At 40.4% G+C, this 18,944-nt stretch overlaps 1 protein-coding gene across 2 annotated transcripts in view; it reads right to left on the bottom strand.

The window, feature by feature from the left end:
- The window catches only part of GOSR1 (golgi SNAP receptor complex member 1), a 28,839-nt gene that overhangs the window by 8,229 nt on the left and 1,666 nt on the right, over positions 1 to 18,944 (bottom strand). For both annotated transcript variants that reach the window (XM_030962770.1, XM_030962771.1), the window contains exons 3-7: positions 18,387 to 18,474; positions 18,084 to 18,191; positions 16,887 to 16,978; positions 16,655 to 16,729; positions 2,844 to 2,873 (exon numbers count right to left, since the gene is read on the bottom strand). In XM_030962770.1, coding sequence (XP_030818630.1) covers positions 2,844 to 2,873; positions 16,655 to 16,729; positions 16,887 to 16,978; positions 18,084 to 18,191; positions 18,387 to 18,474 — 393 coding nt within the window. The remainder of the gene's footprint in view (positions 1 to 2,843; positions 2,874 to 16,654; positions 16,730 to 16,886; positions 16,979 to 18,083; positions 18,192 to 18,386; positions 18,475 to 18,944) is intronic.

The raw sequence follows: 18,944 nt of genomic DNA, 5'->3' as shown, positions 1-18,944 counted from the left end.
ACGTATTACTGGAACTCCTGCTTCATTTTGCATGCCATGAATCATACTTGCTCATTGAAATTCATGACAAGGTCTATGATTAGGGAATGGACTCTGTGACTGTGCACAGAAATGAAAGCTCTAGGTTTAAACTGGTAAAAATTCTGATTGCATCACTTATTCTTTGTCTGGAGATACATTTCTATATTTGTATCTCTAAATATACACATATGTGTGTGCATCAATGCATACCTACACTCACAGCCTGGCAAATTCCTTTATATATTCCTTTATTTCTTTATTTATTCCATTGTTTCCTTTGATGAAGCCTAAGATGAAAACAGAAGAAACATTTCCCCAGGAATGCAAATGATTTTGCCTGGACAAGAAATCAGAGAATTCTCCAAACGTGGCTCATGCCTTTAAAAAGTCAACACTCAATGCAGCTGAGCTTTTCCCTTTTATTAAATCCTAGTTATTACCTAAAGAGATAGACCAAATACATAAGGAGACCATTCTAAAAAATGAAATTTATGGCTGTGGTCTGGCTTCAGTCCAATCTGCCAATACACAAACATTGATGGATCAGGTCTCAGAAACAGAATTACAATAAAATCCTAAGAACTTGTCACACTGTACAGGCAAAACTATAAAAAATATTCCAACTGAGCCAACATAAAAACACAAGTTGTTAGAAAACAAGAAATAAATGGTCTGCTATTTTGGAGGAGTGATAATGTTTGAAAATGAAAACCTGAGAACTCCAAACATATTAAGCAAAATCTCTGCTTATATTTAAATCTGGCCAAGAGAAGTGAAGGCTGTTCCAAAAGAACTGCAGTACAAAGTATCACATCCCACTCGCTTCTGGAGAGAAATATGCTGCAGTAAGAACCCATGGCACGTAATTCATTTAAAAATTGATTAAAAGTTTAGTAATAATGACACATCTGGAGTGACAGCCCTGCTCAGTGCTTTGGTTACTGAATCATTTCAGCTCAGGTGCCCATGCACTCCCTGGCACGGATGTTTGCTCCGTGGAGAACAAGAGTCAGACTCCTCACTTCTCTTGCTGACAGAAAATCAGAGCAAGGGCTCACAATTAGTGGCTGTAGCTCGTCAACAAAAGCCTCTGCACACACAAAAATGAGCTTCTCAATGTTTGGAATCAGTGCTTAGTAACGAAGGCTAAGGAAATAAAAGTGTGAAGGAAATAAAACGTGATTTCCTGACTGGCTTAATTAAAAAATGACTAATGAACTGCAGCAGATGTAAACCTTGAAGACAGAGCAGTAGCCAGAATAAGCTAATTACATCTCAAGGAATCTGTCCTCAAACAGCTTCTTCTGCACAATTCCCTCTTTTATTTGGGTTACAATAGATAAAACAATTGGTGAGTTGGGTAAACTCCCAATTGGTAAATTCACTTGGGAGGCAGCAGGATTTGCCATCAATTGTCATACACAAACACTTGCCATTACTGGGGACCACAAGAAAAAAAGAGTTCAACAAAAAAATTCGCCAAAAATTCACCCTGGTTTTAACAGAGGCTCAATTCAACTCAGATATAAGTGGAATTACATTTCCTACTCCATGTCGTTACCAAATCAGCTCTTTTTGTACCAAAAAACTGTAAAACATTTTTGGCAACAACTCAAGCAAGAATTTACTCCAGACAACAAATTGTGCAAGGTTGAGAGCTCTGAGCTCCTCTGATGACACAGAATCCAGAAGCCAGGCCAATGACATAGTTACCAGCAATTACACGTAATTTTGCAGGATATTAAGAGTAATAAATCACCATATGCTGCTTAATGTTCTGCTTACTTGGAGTGGCAGCAAAGAAGAAATTCACCAAACACTGAGCATTTTTGAGATGGAGAAGTAGGGTTACAAGCATGGCAATAAAGGAGAGGAAAGGACTAGAACCCAAACCAAATACAGCTGGAGAAATATTTCTGTCAGGCTGTGGTGGAATTGCACCACATTTTCAGGTATTATTGCACTGATCACTTCTGGCTCATCACTGCACACTGATGTGGTTTAACACATTCTTCCTCCATGTTAATTATCCTGAGCCCACTGAGTGCACTTAAAGCAGCCAGCCCTTAATGGACACAGCCAGGCTGCACCTCTAATTGTTCTTCTTGATCATTTATGTCAGTACATGCATTGTCTGAAAGCATATCTTACTTGCTTTCTTACCTTTTTTTTCCTTCTCTTTTGCTTTAAAGCAATAACCTAAAATTTAAAACCATTAAATTGGGCATTATTACAGTTTGAGTTATTGGTCTGCAAAAGGTTGGCTCGGAAAGGGCACAGATAATAAAATTTGTGTTGCTACAGTTCTAAAATGTCTAGATTAGTTAGAGAAGGTATCATTTATGTATCCAAACAACGTAAGAAAAGATAAATTAATGTACAACAGCAATAACCTTTCAAGCACTTGTGGTAAAAGCCCTCACCTATATCAGCTGCACACTGGGTGCTGAATATTCTGAATACATTGAAAGGTACAGAAATCAGGTTTTACAGGAGTGTCACTGTCACAAGAAACATCTTGACTACAGGAATAGCCCTCAGCAGCTCAGCCTGGGATTCACTCTGCTCCAAAGGTGATTCACCTTTGAGCAGAAACCCAAATTTTCTAAGCTAGGGTGAATAAAATATTTAAGCAACATTCCTATGTCAATATTGAATAGAAAAAACCCAAAGCAAACCCAGCAGCAATTCATTGTAGTACTGCCAAGGAGCTGGAAACAATACAGTTACTGTATAAAAATAGGGACTGATATATTTAGACACAATTTAATGGAAATGCTGATTGTATGGAAAATAATGAAAATTTTTACATTCATTCCTACCTTATTGTTTCTTCTATCAGTCGATCTGAGCTGAAAGCCAAAAAAAAAAACAAGTTAAAGAAAGTAACAAGCACTAAGTACTACTTTAGATCACTAATCAATGATCCCCATCATCCTCCTAATAAATTTGCTCTTAGAATGTTTTATTTCTGGATGTTGTCACATTTTGCTACTACATAGGTTTGGTTTATACAGACTTTGGAGAAGATGCACTGGAGCAGCATTTCCTAAGTGTAGCAAGAGCAGCTGCTGAGGAGAACACATAAACCACTGAGAAGACAAGAAAAGGGAAATAGCACTGTGATTTATGGAGGGCTGTTTGGAAAGGAGTATTAGAGAGAGGAGCAGCTAATTTTAATGCTTTTTAATCCTGCCCACCCCTTCAAAAAGTGTCATTAATGATCAAAAAGCTGAGATTGGGTCCATCTCAGAGCCTGCTCAGGATCAGCTCCCCAAACCCTGGTTCATGCTGGCAGAGCCCCTCTGTGGAACAGCAGCTGGATGAGAGCTGAGCTGATGGAACACATCATGTATCACACCCCATGTGTCACACACAGCCCTGGTGACAGTGGCCCTGTCCTGCCTGTCACACATTGATCCAGCCCTGTGCAGCATCCCTGGAAAAGGGCAGCCTCAAGCACAGCCCAGAGAGGACATTTCATTAAAAAACCCAACACACACCATTAAAGAGAGTAACAAGATCCTTGGAGGAGTGCAGCTATTTCTCCTTTCCTGCACTCAACTTTCACACAGGGTTTTCATCACTGCTTTGCAGGCAGTTGTGAAATGTCACAAAAACCCCTCTTGTCACAGCAATCAATATCTGCAATGTAACCATGTCATGGAACAGGTGCCTGCATCATTCCCACAGTGCACCCCTACAACTGCTCTGTTTATCCCACAGATTCACACAAAGTCGTGGAGAATAATGGTAAAAAAATCGAGTTTGCAGTTCGAGGAGGAAATCAGCCTGACAGAAAAGCAGTTTTATGCTGTACTGGCTGCTGCTTTCAGTAGTAAATCAGAATTGATTGCTTCCAAACTCCAAGATGCCAGCAGGGCATGGCCACCTCCATCCTGCACCCTCCTCATTCCAAGTGTTTTGCCAACCCCCAGAGCAGCACAGCTCTGCCTCTGACTCAGCCTGAGCTGCCTGATTTGGAACTTTTCTCCTTCCCACAGGAATTCTGGAGATCCCCCCACAGCTCCAGCTGGAGGAACGTGCTGGGCCACGTGTGTGACCTGCTGGGGAGGGGGACAGGCAAACACAATGACTTTATTCCTCTGAATAGTGAAGAGAACTGAAAACACCAAGGTTGCTATTTCAGGCTGTCCATGGCTTGAAATACGGACACAGAACAGAGCACTAAAAATATTTTGCTCAATTTTAAGCTGCCAGGGACTCGACTGGGGCAGCAAACAGAGCCACACTCTCTAAGATTCACATCAGCTGTGAGCACGTTGGTTTAAGCCAATAAAACCAGTTTTATTCACTGTGTGGTGTTTGTTACACTGGCACAGAGAAGGGAAACACCCTAGCTGTGTACACAGAGCAGTCTCACAGCATCTCCCCATGTCCCCCAAGGCAGGCAGCACAGGAAAGCAATGCATTAAAGATTTCTGTAATCACTGAGCCTCCCAGAGACACAATCCAGCTGAGAATGTGCCTTTCATAGATAGTCTCTAACAGACAAGTGTGTTATGTGGGCAGGGCATAATCAGAATAAACTGCAAAACCATTAGAAAACAGCCTCAAAAGCAAGAGCAGTGCACAAGAATGAATCGTTTTAGAAAAGGTTCAATTATTTAAACAAAAATTTTATCAATGAAAAGGTATTAAAAACCTTGCTGGTTTTTAACAGGTTACACTAAAAAGAATTCTGGGGAAGAAAATGTTAGAACAGCCCTATTAAAAAACCTACCTCAGAAAAATCATTACCAGCTCTTTGTCCATTTAACTGATGAAATGATAGAATTTTTATGCTGATGAACTGAAGATGACAGAGAAGCTGAACACTTTTACAGACCTCAAGTGAACTAGGATGTCCTCCAAGGCTTTTAGAGCACCCAAATTAGGCTTGCCAGTTTGCAGCAGAGACACTCACTGCTTTTTATGCTAGAGAAAGCTGTAGATGGGCAGTTTTATTCCTTAGTCAGACACATAAACACAAAAATTGACTTAAAAGCTTTAGATTACATGACACTGCTTTGTTTTTCTATGTGTATGTGTGTTTATACACACACAAAAATAAACTCTGGGAATGTGGCTACCTGTAAAATGCTGATATAAAGTCAAAAAATGTATAAACCAGTAAAAACAAGTTCTGAACACAAACACACAGAGGCATGAGCTGCAAATGCCAACACAGGGTATTTAGCAGGCATCTGAAACCTCAAGATAAACGGATGTGGAGTGACCCCAAATATTTAAAAGGACGAGATGCACAGGAATTTTCTTCAGAATGAAGATGTGTAGGTGAGGGCAGACTAAAGGAAGCACAGATTTATTAGCACAGCTTTCAGAGTGTTCTTCCCAGCACAAGAAGAATCAGCTCTTGAGAGGATTTCCAAACTCATCCCTCCTTGCAATGTGAACAAACTCCACAGGAATGGCCATGACATTCCCTGACACCCTGGTAAAGGCAGGCACCGTGAGCAGGAACATTGCAGGGATTCTGCTGTGCAGGTTTGGATTCCTTGGCAAATACAGATTGTAAAGTTCACTCACAGTGACACCCAAACAGAAGCATCTGTTTCATTCATTTTACAGCTCATAACCATAAAAATAAGTCAGATTTAAGGAAGATCAAGAACACAAAGTACAACAGGGCCCAGAGACACAAGGGAAGTTTGCAGATCTCTGACTATTAATAACCTGGTCTCCACAAATAGAAGCTGTTCTCACAATTAAAAATAATGTTCATTTCCCAGAATAAAAAACTAACATTGAACGAGGCAATTGTGCTTAACTTACATATTCAAAACACTACAAAAAGAAGCTCTTAAATTAAAATCTATTGACTTTGTTCTTCTGCTGTCCAAGCAAAGACAACAAACCCAGTGGACATTTCCTTATGAACATCCAAGCAAAAGATGGTTCTGGGCATTATTAATCTGACTTGCCATCTGTTTCAATAAACTCTACATTTTCACCTGTCCAGACAGACAAAGCTTTTTAAAAATCCTACAGGAAAGAAAGGCTGGAAGCTGCTGAGGCAATCACCTCCTGTAAGGAATGGCACAAGCCCAGCAGCAGCAGCCATGCATATGAAATAGCCAGGCCTCTGTGCAACTGCTGTCTGCAGAAGATGGCACAGCCTGTCCTTTAAATATGCAGACAGGCAAATGAATCTGAAGGAGAAATTAAGTGAAATATGCCCCCATGATAGAAAACAGTCCTGCTCACAATATCAGGCTTTTAGAACTAAAAGAAAGCATTTTATGTTGTTTGTAAGGCAAATCTGTGTGTCTGTACTTCAATAAAATTCATTAATACAGATGAATACTTAGCTGAGTAAAACTCATCTGCACACAACTCATCTCACAACATGCTTTAAACCCTTCAGATGAAATTAAGGGCAATATTATCACATAGAATAATTTAAAAGGGAGAGGGAAAACCCTGTAGAATAAACTAATATAGCACTTGATAACTATTTTCTTCCTTTCAGAAAGAATAACTACAGAAATAATGATTTTACTTTGTTCTTTCTCTAACTGCAAGATAAATCACTAAGTGTCTGCTCTCTCAAACTGCCTCCAATAAATCTTTCAGATTTTCACAGTCCTGGATCACCAGGCAATGTGCAGCTTCCAGGAATGCAAATCCTGCAAAATACACTCTAATACAAATATACAGGTATGAGGCAAATCTGATTTATACATTCAGTTATTTCCATCATCATAATAACAGAATAAGAAAAAAAACACTGTGCACACACACACAAAAACCCCCCATCTCCAACTCACTTTTTCTGCTTGCCATCAACATTCCTTATCATATTAAAAATTCATAAAATCATTAAACTCTTTAAAAACTTAAGCAGAATGTAAAGCAGAACACTTTTTTTTCCCTTCCTTGTGATATTCCAGATTTTATAAGACTTGTCCCAAGTTTGATTCAATTTAGTTTCAAAGTTGCTAAAGAAGACAAGAATTGGTGTAGAAGCGTATTTATTGACTAAGACCAATGTGTTTGACCATGAAGCATACATCCTCCACTTCCAGCATGAGAAAACCTGGCTGGCCAAAAACAAAGGCATGAGGCATTTTCAGGGATGAACAGTTTCCCCACAGAAACCACTCCAAAAGCAAAGAAAGGTTCCAATACTGACCCAAACTGCTCTCTTTTGTTGGTTTTCTTTGAGTGTTAATTCAAGCACAAATCAGGATGCTAAGGAAAGGCAATTTTGTCTGTTGCAGAAGGCAACAATCAAACACAAAACCCAGCACAAATGTGAGCATTAATCAATGTATAAATTTGCTGAACACCATCACACCTACAATCTCTGAACACCTCAATAAGCTTATTTCTGCACATCTCAGAAATCACTTTCAGGAAGGATGAGGAATAGTTGCAAAATCGGAAAAGAAAAAAGCAAAATATCACGTTGAGTTTCATCAATACAAGCAATTTGTTAAATCTAGAACGAAAGGCACTGGAACAGAATCCATTGCTCTAGGCAAGAGTAAACCAACATTGGCTGGTGCTGAATTTCTTTCCAGATGGAAAGAAATCGTACATGAGGGCAAAAAATACACAGAAGGCATCTCTTTTCACTGCAGGGAAGAATCTGCCAAAGGATTTCCAGGAAAATAATCTGGTGAAACCTCCTCCAACTGCAACCCTGTAACACAAATTCAGCTAAAAATCTAACTTCTAGCTACATCACTATGTAAATACCTCAACAGCTCATCAATTCCAGCCATTTGGAGTTTAGATACACTAAGAAAACCACTTTCTTTGCAGCTAACACCTGTAAACATATAAGCAATACAAAGATGAGTCGTTCTAACTCAGTTTAAAGGAGGCAAACGAGTACCAAGGGATTTTCTCCCTTAAAATAGGGATCCACCTTCACAACATCTGTTTCTCCTGGATTTCCAAAGGGTATAGCCTGCACCTCCACTGAACTCCATGGAGTTGTGTGGGAATTATCAGAGTGGAAGAACTGTTTCTCTAAAAGAGGAGTTAGCCAAGAAAGCTCTTTGGCATGCAGACGACTGGGAAAGTGCCTGAGAGCCCCAAGAGGGTGAGCAGCAGCAATACTTTTTCCCTCAGAGCAAATCTATAAGGGAATAAGAGTTTCTCAATAACCTGCAGTGTTCAGTTTACCCAAAGAACTCAGGTAAAAACTTTAAAAATGAGAACAGCTCCTGCTGCCCACACGAAGAGCACAAACCAGTGCCAGGATGGCACCACCAGGGTGGTGGGAGAAGTTCTTGGAGAGCCTGACCCCCCCTATAATTGCTCCATATTACCCATAGGAACAAAGTGAAATGAAATGAGCAGGGCAGGCCTTACTGTAAGTCATTATCAGCAACCACAACTGTCAGAACAATTCCAGTAACTTCCTAATGGACTCCATCGGCATTTCCTCAAATTTTCCATCTGCACGCTCTGCCAGCAGCCAGGGTAGGGCTGCCTGCATCATTCCCCTGGTTGAAAACATGGAATTTGGATGGGACCTTGAAGTAAAGGGAAAACCCCTCAAAAGGAAGCAGCCCAGGCTCTGCTATCTGCCACTGACCTGACTGCAATGGAGCTCTCCCAGGATAACCTGTCACGGCTGATTTGTTGGGCACACACAGACAGGAGATGCTCAGCTTACAACAAACACAAGCTGTTTGTAATCTGTGCTGTAACAAAATAGATTGGATCACTTTTCTAGCTCAGTGTTTTTTGACTAAAGCTTGGCAAAGCTAAAGAGCCATTCTACTATTCACACATTCCTAAGTAACCAGGAAAACACAAGGGGGAATGTCTTCTGCAAGAGACCCATCACATGAAAACCTTAATAATTAATATATTTTTAATTTCCAGTCCAGCTAACACAGAAATGAAGTGAAAGTTATCCTTAGGATGACAACCCAACTTCAATGTAGTATGAAACCCTAAAATCCACACTGACAGACACGTGTTCTGCTCCCTAACTGCATTTCCACCTGCTGTGGTTTTGAGGGTTTTTTTGGGAGAAGCTCTGTGGCTTTCATGCAGGACTTGGCTGAGGTACCTGATTTACAACTCTCTACCTGCCTGTTAATTAAGCTGCAGAAAATGATTCTTAAAGCTGCATAGTTAACAATGCAACATCACAAACACTTGTGGTTCAAAATGTAAAGTGCACACTACATTTCAACCATCCACAAGCCAAACCCAGAATGCAATTCATTAATGGGTAAAGATCTCAGCATTTTTCTTCTGACCCAATTTCCCAGGGTTCTTAGGGCTTTTTATCTGAGACTGAACAAGATGCATTCTTCCAGAAGTGCAACTAGACTTGATATAAACAAGTCTCTCAAGTGAGAGGAAAACACTCTGCATCTTTCAAATCACAACAGGACTGAAGTCCTTGAAAAGTTCTAAGCAGAACTCTATTATTAGGATAAAATAGGGATGCTTTAAGGGTAATTTGGATCTAGTTCTGCTTAGCATCATGGATTTGATGGAACACAAAGGAATCTGCACAGCAATCATTCAGCAGCCAAGAATGAGAGCCTAATTCCGATGCATTAGGAGAGGCTGAAATTAAATAAAAACTCAAGAATGACATTTATGCAGTAGTGTGGTAACTTTCCAGAGATACACTCTGCATATGAGAAAATGGAAATAATCACTATTTAACATATCCATACACATCAAATTGAGTTCAACAGCTTGTTGTTACTGGAGGATCCAATAGCAAATAATGAGCAAGCACTTCTGGCCCTAAAGAATAATGAAGTGCACAGCCACACTGACAAAAAAATGACATGCTGCATTAGAATATAGAAGTGATTCTGAGATTGCACAAAAGGAATTCTATAAAACTCCACAATTGTTGATTCTGTTGAAAAGCTGCACCTGCTTTTCAGAACCAACCCATGCAGGAAGGATTTCAGCACTCCTGAAAGCCCTAATTTCAATACAGACCTTGGAGGGGGGAAGCTGTCCTAGTTAAGAAACAACGTTGAAAGGAAAGCTAAAAACAAATAAAACATGCATCGGTGACTTGTTTATTTCTGAAAGGAACAAAAAAACTTCAGAAGAAACCACAGAGCCCTGAAGTTTGAAGTGTGGTTTTATATCCTTCCCTTTCCCCAGATTAAGACCAAAGTGCTGTTTCTAAGGGGAAGCCCAGAATCAAGAACCAGAGCAGAGTTTTTGTCCCAGACACTTTTTTTTCTCCATTATATATTCAGGCAATCTTTCACTCTGTGAGGGTTTGCTCTTTGGCTCCTGCAGACATTCATAAAGACCTACAAGAGTCTCCACAGCCACTTTCCCTGGGTACATGGAATTTCATCCATAAACCTTCACTTTTTATACAGATGAAAAGCAAACAACGAGCTTGAAGCTTTTAATGTCAATGTGGTTACATCTTTTGACACCTGAATAATTCAGTTTTGTACTGGGAGTTGCACAGGAAATTCCCAAACTTAGTTTTGTGCTGTGTCTGGTGGGTTTGATAGGTGTTTTTTTTTTTCATTTGGTGTCCTAATCACTTTAGACATATTGAGGTATAAAAATGTCACAACAGTAATCAGTGTCAGGGAAGTTACTGATTACAGTATTGTTAAAGCAATCCAACTATCAGGAAAGCATGCAAATAAACACTGAGACATAGAAGCTTTGGTTTAGTGGTTTGGGGTAGAGGTTTTTTTATAAGTCCTAAATGCAGCACAGGAAGATTAAAAGAAATAGTTGATTTTACCTAATGAAGCTCAAACTATTTTTAGAGGAAAAAAACCTCTTAAATCCTGAACTGCTTGGCTGATTTTCATGATCTTTTATTAAGTTATTTATAAATAATAATAATACCCAAGAGAGCATCTTCCTTCATTGCCTGGAAGCTTTGAACCTCCCCAAATTCTCATTAAACGACTTCAATAACTTGCTCATACAGTCATATAATTATATATAGTGAAGTTTCTCCTTTCCCAGAAGACATGAATTGTCTCCCTCTCTGAACATTATTTACTATTAAATAAGAAAACAGCAAATTATTGTCAGTCTGGGGCAGCAGTTGAGCAGATGATGTGCCCAAGTGTCATATTCAGTCTGGGACTGTGACAGGGGAAGCTGATCCAGCCACTTCCAGAGCGGCCTCTCCTTGTGCCAGGAGTCTTCAGGAGACAGAGGTTCTGCCAGCAGCCTGGGAGATAAAACCCATTCAAGCCCAGACAGAGATAAGGCTAAAGGAAAGAATCACCGATGCAATCAAGAAAACTCTGCAGCAGCAGCAGAATAGGAGACAGAGCAGAAAGACAGACTAGAATTGTATTTTGAAACAGGATTACAGGACAAGCTGTTGTGCATCCTTAAGTAAGCCTTTGCAACACCAAAAATCCTCCTTTGCTCAAATCCCTTCTTTGAAAAGCATTTTCTTTGTGCTGCTGCTCAGACAGAGCACAGAGCCCTGTCCCAAAGGCTGAGTTATTCAGTGCTAAGGCAGGGAGGTGATCACCACAGCCATCCAGCACTGGCACACGCTTTTAATGCAGCAATTTCTCAAACTTATTCCAGAAACAAAGAAAACAAGCCAAGAGTGTTTGGGAAAACAGCAGCACACCATTGCCAGAGCTCTTGCAATTAATGGGCAGCAAAGAGATGTTTTAACCTAGATTCCCCAGTCCCTCCTTGCACTGTAAATTCCAGTTCAATGGGCAGAGTGCTGCAGCCCCTCTCCAGCACCAAACAGCACCAGATCCAAACCCTCCAAATCAGGGCCATGCAGGGCTCCTCTGTCCTCCCAGGGCAGAGCTGGTTGGGTTTTTTCATAACTGCTACGGAACAAAGATTATTCATTCCCAGGTGCTGCTTCAGTTAAAATCTGCATTCAAATCAAGAGAATGGGACCACAAGAACACTGCATTCTGCTCTGACATGAACAAAAAATCAGTTTAATTAAGAGGCAAGTTTGGTAATTAAAAAAAAAAATAAATAATAAAGCCCTTACTGGGCCTGACTAAAGTGGAGCTCAGCAGTTCTGAGGTTGCAGAGCAGGCAGGCAGCAGGCACCAGGGAAGAGCTCATCACATTCCTCCCTCCCTGATGCTTCCCCAAGCACCTTGGGATGGAAAAAGGAATTGGTGAATGAGCTGGTTCTCCTGCATTCTCTGTTTCCAAGAGAAGATGAAGGAGATGCAGGGCTGAACTGTGTCAGCTGGAGCAGTCACTGCCCAGGAGCTGTGTGTGCTCTGCAACTGGAAATTACGGAGGGGATGGGAAAGGAGGCAAGCACAGCTCTCTGGTCTGAATCCAACCCTGAAGTTCCACTGAAATCCACAGGAACCCGAGCTTCAACAGCACAGTGAATGGAAACCAGGGCATGCAGAGCAGAGAACAGGGACAAAAAAAGAAAAATAAATTCTATGAAGGTAGGAAACTGGCAGCTTTCTCCCAAAAAAATCAAATCACCTGTAATTGAAAACTCTGCAAGGTGTCTCTGCATCTCGTTGAGCTGATTTCTCTCTGCAAATCAGTGCTGAAGTGAAAATTTGTCAGGAAAGACAATATTTAGAGGAAAAGCAGTCACTAAGTCACTCCCTCCATGAAGATATTGCCTGTACCACCAACAAAGTTTGGAAGCAGTTTTCCTGGTGATTATTCTCTACTCAATGTGCCCATTTCTGCCCAAACAACAGCAGGAAATTTGAAATAGTTCTGCTGATAACAAAATCCTATAATGAAAGCAATAAAAATGTTTACTACTCCGGAGTACTCCACATACATGAAGCACTGCACAAACATTAATTTCTCCTCATCATCTCAGGTATGTATTATTAATTAGCACCATTACACAACTGCTGCAGGTTCCTGTTATTTCTTTTGCTCACTTCTCTTATTCCTCTTTTCTCTTTCCCATGCAGCACAAGTCCCTCTGATTTATTTACTCTCCTTTTTTTCCTCCTTCAAAAACAGTTCCTTACCCACCTACTCTGGCACTTTGACCCTCTCTGTGCCAGTTTTGAACATTTTAAGACACACAGGGGTGTCTGAACTCTTGCAGCAGGTTCATCTCATCTACCTGCATCACTCACACACGAGACTCCAACTAAGAGGATTTATAAAAATTTTTACTGGATAGATTCACAGGCTGCATAGCAACACTCAGCAGAAACATGCAGTCACCTGACAACAATTAAAACCACAGCTAATGAGATCTGCACCACACAGGCACCCGCTTCACCACCAGCCACTTCTTTTAGAAAGGGATAAATGACTAATTTCTGAGTGCTGGAGCTGAGTAATAAAGTAATAATCACACAGTTGCCCCACAATGACAGAATTGGTGTGTTTTCACCCTGTTTTACAAGGAATTCATTATGGGGAATAACACCTGTAATTTCAATCTAAACTTCTGAAGATTTCATCAATTTTTACACAAACTCATCAGTACCCGCTGCTATCACTCACCTACAACACAAGGGAGACTTTCACTTGCATACACACACAATATTGCAAATTTAATCAAGGACATTAGTTCCTTCTTTGCTGACTTAGGCTATAACTCATCAATAACTGCAGAATTTCTCAGGGCAGATTCTAAGTTAACAGAATTGTTTCCTCTGAGGCAGCACTTTTCAGAGTAGTTTTTAAAATGCCAAGCTAGATCTATTAATCAAAATTGTTTTCTTTACATGGAAAACAGCATTAGAAGAAAAAGGATGACTTGTTTGTACCCCTGGCCAAAAGCACACAAACAGAGAAGATAAAATACCTTTAGGGAATGGCACAGAGCCAAGAAAACAGGATTTCAAAAATGATCAGCAAACATGACCACGCTAGATTGGGTGTTTCTTTAAGCATCTGACATGTCAAGAAATCTGAGGTATCAGGTAAAAATATTAACAGGGCATCAATACTCACCAATATCTGTCTGCCAACCTTATTTTAATAAACAGGGGTTAATTTTTTATTTAAAAAATGAGGTGTTAATGTTCATCTCTCCAGTGGTTGGTAAAACTATTCTTGAATTACCTGTCTAGAACTCAGACAGGAAACTTGAGTGACTTGGACACTTCATGCCTCCTATCCACAGCCAGCAGAACTTCTGGACAAATCTCCTTTCCCAGCAAAAAGCTGATTTATAAAGTGGACTGAGCAGCAGTGAAGCTTTTGAAGGGAGAAGAAAATGATGTGTTTTATCTCACCCTCCCTGGTGTGGGGAGCAGCAGCACAGGGCCCCCTGTGCCCCCTGCCCAAGGGCTGCCCCAGCTCCAGGGGGATTCCAAGGTGGAAATGCCACTGCTGCCAGCAGCACTGACACAGCAGCCAGCCCCTCCCTGGGAAAGGGAGGCCAAATGGATCCAGGATCCTCATGGCTTAATGGAGAGCCAGGCACTGGCAGGGTTTGCTCAGTGCTTTCTGTCATTCCCTGCTGCCTAATGTGTGTTGGAACCTTTGATTCATCAGCATCTGGTACTCACAGATTTTTTCATTTCCTCTCCTTTTTTAGGATTACCTACATGTGCAGCATTAAGAGGATCCTCTTTGTGGTGTTCACAATGTGACACAAAAATGAAAGAGGCAGATTTAGGCAAAAAGCAGAAGTTTCTTGTCTCTCCTGTTGCTCCCCAGTGAGACAGTCCACAAACAATCCCAGCCTGCAGCTTTTTGAAGAGAATTCATGGAAAACAGCCCAGAGCAAAGCCCAGTTTGTGTTTATCCTGTCTCACATGGTTGTGCATGAAGGAAAAGGCTGACAGAGGAGTCTGGCACTCAGCACTGGGGCAGCAGCTCATACATTCTGTTATCAGATCATGCAATAAATATGTAGTAGGGTGAAGTACTTAATATAATAAATTAGGCAGGGTCAAGACCAAGTGAATGCTCCAATATCTGACATGAATATGTAATTCCTGTGGCATTATTACACTGCTTTGGAGAATATAATAATAATACATTGTAAAGTTTATATTCCTGTGTCTGTTTTTCAAGCTCTTTTCATAGATTTCACTCCACTGAAAACATTTGGATTTTTACTCCTGTGTCTTCATGTAAATATATTCATCATCTACTTCTGTCAATTAGTCTGGCACCAGGATTTACTGCACTACAAATATTCAGCATCATGACTCACACAAAGCTTGTCAATTTATCCTAGGAGCATATTTGGTGTAATTTGCCAGCTCCTGGTGAATTCTTGGGACCTTTTCTTAGTTTTTACAGCTTTTTGGCATGAATAGCTCATTAGCTGCTTTTCTGAAGAAAAAAATGTTAAAACTCTCTAATAATTTCCTCTGCCAGTATCTTTTTCTGAACTTACTGATTCTCAATTCAAAAGTTTTGCAAGCTTTGATTTCTTGCCAATGTTGTCTTCTCCTTTTACATTGGATTTCTTCACAATCCTTAACAGTTATCTCTACCTTGCAGAGTATTCCATGATTAGTTTTGGCCCTGTTTACTAAAGATCCCCAACTCATACTTATTTCTGGTTTTCTTTTCCTCAGTGTTATGGTGGGTTTTTTCATGTCTTAACATTTTGAAATAATCACCCAGATGGTTTTAAACTATTTCTAAAACTGCCTTAACTTTATTTTTCATGCATTTTAATCCTATAAACATACTGCAGAGTTTAGTATATTAAAAAAAAAAAAATAATCAAAGTTTCAAAAAATGCTGTAACTTTTCTGATCTTAATTTTTGCAAACTCTTCAAAGCAATGGACTCAGGGCAATATCATTTTCTTAGAAGGGTATTTCACAACTCCAGAAATATTTAACCATTCTATTTCAAGATCATGCTTAGTAGAAGTCCTAATTCAAGCTTTCAATCAATTAAGTTTTAAATACATTACAGAAAACTGAGGATGAATTGGTGATAAGCTACAACTGAAAAAAAATTATTTCATTTCCTGTAGAAGTTTCTTGTGCTGTTTTGGCTATAAGTTTAAACATATGAAAGCCACATGTAATTATTTATTTATTTGTTTTTTTAAATGCAAGCCTGCCCTCTCGTGTGAGCCTGAGATTTAGCACAACTACAGGCAAGGAGAGAGGCAGGAAGAGCAGAACTATCTCCTGACTCTCTAAAAACCACAAACCCTCCAGTTCTTTGCTCTCACCTGTGCTGTTTTTGCTGAACAAGGACACACAAAGCAGCTACTCATAACTTAATGCCCTCTCTGCAACAGGAATAACAACAACGTGCTTTCTATTTAGCTTATCTGCTAACCTAGAATCAATTTGCAAATATTTAAGTGCATAGGTAATTTAGGAATTAATCTCTTCCATCACTTTTTGTCTAGAGACAAAAGGAGAAAAGGTGGTTTTTTCTGTCTGACTGATAGAAGAAAAGGAGAGGGAAACCCAGCCAAATCATGGGAGTTTCTATTTAGTTTCTTAAGCTTTACCCCAGTCAGAGTGAAAGGCATCCACTCCCTTGGGAGGAGGAGGTCTGAGTCACAAGTGACTTGCAAAAGCCCCTGAAGACAACACAAAACTGGCACTGACAAGATCCTAAAGCCCCAATCACTGACACTGCCATGAGTATTGTCCACTCCACACAGCTCACACTCAGCACAGGCCATAAACATTTAACCAGCTGAGTGAAATTCAGATGTTCCACCCCTCGAGAAGTCAGGCAGTAAAGAGGAAACAACACCTACTTGCGGAGGTGCTCGTGCTCCTTCAGGAACAGCTCTGTTCTCCTGTTGTTCACACCAGAGCCGCTTTTATACGACCTAAAATCCAACAGAACAGAACCTCAATGAGAACTGGGAATCCAAGGAACTTCTTTTGCTTTATTCAGAGCACAGACACATGAGCTATGCCAAGCATTCTCTGCACTTCCCCCTCTGAGGACAGTCTCACACCTTTGCTGCAGCAAACACAACTTACTCGATGTCTTTCCGTACTGATCCCAACAGATTCTCCCTTTCTCGTATTGCCAAGAAGTTTGCTTTGGTTTTGTGGAATTCATGTGTGTAATCCTGTAATAACAAACAGTTATCCCAAAATTAGGGTCCTGAGGTCAACTGAGCAACACAATACACCCACAGGAGATCCAGCCACCTTTAAAATTGTCAGTTGTTCTCTAATACAAAATGCGAGATCAATTCAGGAATTTAACAGCAAAAATGCTGGAAGTTAATCCAAGGTATTGTTAAAACTCACTGCTCTTAGAGTAGCTGCTAAATTGGATGGCTGCAGCTACAGCTGTGGAGGGAAACCCACTGCAATTCCTTCTCCCAGTTTCAGATATCCTCACCTTTCTGATGAATTGGTTTGTGTTGAAATTTCCCATCAGAAGCCCTAACAAAAACTACTTCTTTGGTGTGCTGAAGATGTTCTTGAGTTTATTCTGTTGTTACACCAGATTAATAAAAAATGTCTTTTTTGAACTACAAAGATGACTGCTATTTTTAAGATGCAATTTTACATTTTAAAGAATTTCAGGCAGGTGGTACTTCTCAAAACACAATTTAACTGGCAGCTGGTGTGCACCAAAACCACTGTAACCATTCATACAAATGCTATTGCTTTTCACACTGTGTAAAAGATTCACAGTGTGAAAAAAGATTGCACAGATTCCAAACAGAAATCAAACTGTACATGAGCAGCCAAATAAAATATGCATTTTAAGAGTACTATACCATGAAAACATGGTTAATTTATAGCACTGACTGGTAGCTTTAACCATCACATTTCCCTCATCTCCCTTGAGAAGCTTAGGGGCTTTTACAATCATGTTTTCTGAAGTGTGACATTCCCTTGCACATTGTTACATGACAAACCACCCAGACAAGGTAATTCATTATATTCCCCCTTTTGCTATATAAAACCCACCCACACAAGGCAGCACCCTTTACTGTTCTTTCTCAGCTAAGTTCTAGTCACCAACATGACACAAAAAGCACAATTTTTTCAACTCAGAGTTCACTGGGTGCCTGGAGAGAAGGAAAGCGAGATGGAATCAGTGGCAATCACACCTCCTAGTGAGACACTCCAGCATGCTGTGACACCAGCAGAGATAATAATAATAATTATTTTAGCCAAAGAAAGAGCACAAAGGCAGGGAGGAGGCCCCTTGGTTACCTGCAGGATGTCCCTGTGGCGCTGCAGCGTGTGCATCAGCGCCGCGTTCAGCGACGGCACGCCCGCACTGTTGGTGTACTCTGCCATCTTGTCATTTATCCCAGTCAGCTGCAGGAGGAAAAGCACCCAGAAAATGAGAAATGGCTTATTCTTGCAAGAAAATTACAATGCACAAGCAGAAGGAGGCAGCTAGACATGCACAGCTTGTTTAATACCCGCACTAGGATTTCCTAATATCCGTCACAGAATCCGGACTGGGATACTGCCTAAACACTGAAATCAACCCAAAGTAACTCGAGTTACCTTTCCCAGAAGTTGCTCAATCTCCACAGCCATGGTCTCAAACATTCTGTCCTGGCTTGATCCATTTAATAGAGGAGTCGTGTCAGAGCTAAGGAGAAGAGGTGGAGCAGTTACTGAAAAGTTGCATCATTTCATGAGTGCCAGAAATAAGGAAACTCCAGTGACAGAGGTTGGAAAGCTCCACTATAGCCAGGTTTGCTAGAGATTAAATAAAATCTGAAAAATTACATTTTCTTATTCTGCATGGCTTTAACTCTTATCTGAACAGAAGACACAGTATTACCTGCAGGAAATAAATACCACCTCTCCTGGGAAGAAATGCCTGACACCTGTCTGGTACCAGTGTCCTCCTCACCCCAGCTTTCAACTTGATTTATTTATTTACTGGCAGGAGAGAGCACTGCACTCTTAGCATGTTACTCCAGCAACACAATCACAGCTTAATAACACACAGTGTTAGGACAACCTGTGACCTATTAAGCAATCACTGTGCCACAGAGAACACACACCACACCATTTATCACAATTAGTTTCACACACCTTCCCTGCTTGCTTGTA

Source organism: Camarhynchus parvulus, chromosome 19 (assembly GCF_901933205.1).
Source record: "Camarhynchus parvulus chromosome 19, STF_HiC, whole genome shotgun sequence".
NCBI classification, from domain to species: Eukaryota; Metazoa; Chordata; class Aves; order Passeriformes; family Thraupidae; genus Camarhynchus; species Camarhynchus parvulus.
Note: the sequence above shows the minus strand (reverse complement) of the source record. Positions and strands in the feature narration are given on the sequence as shown.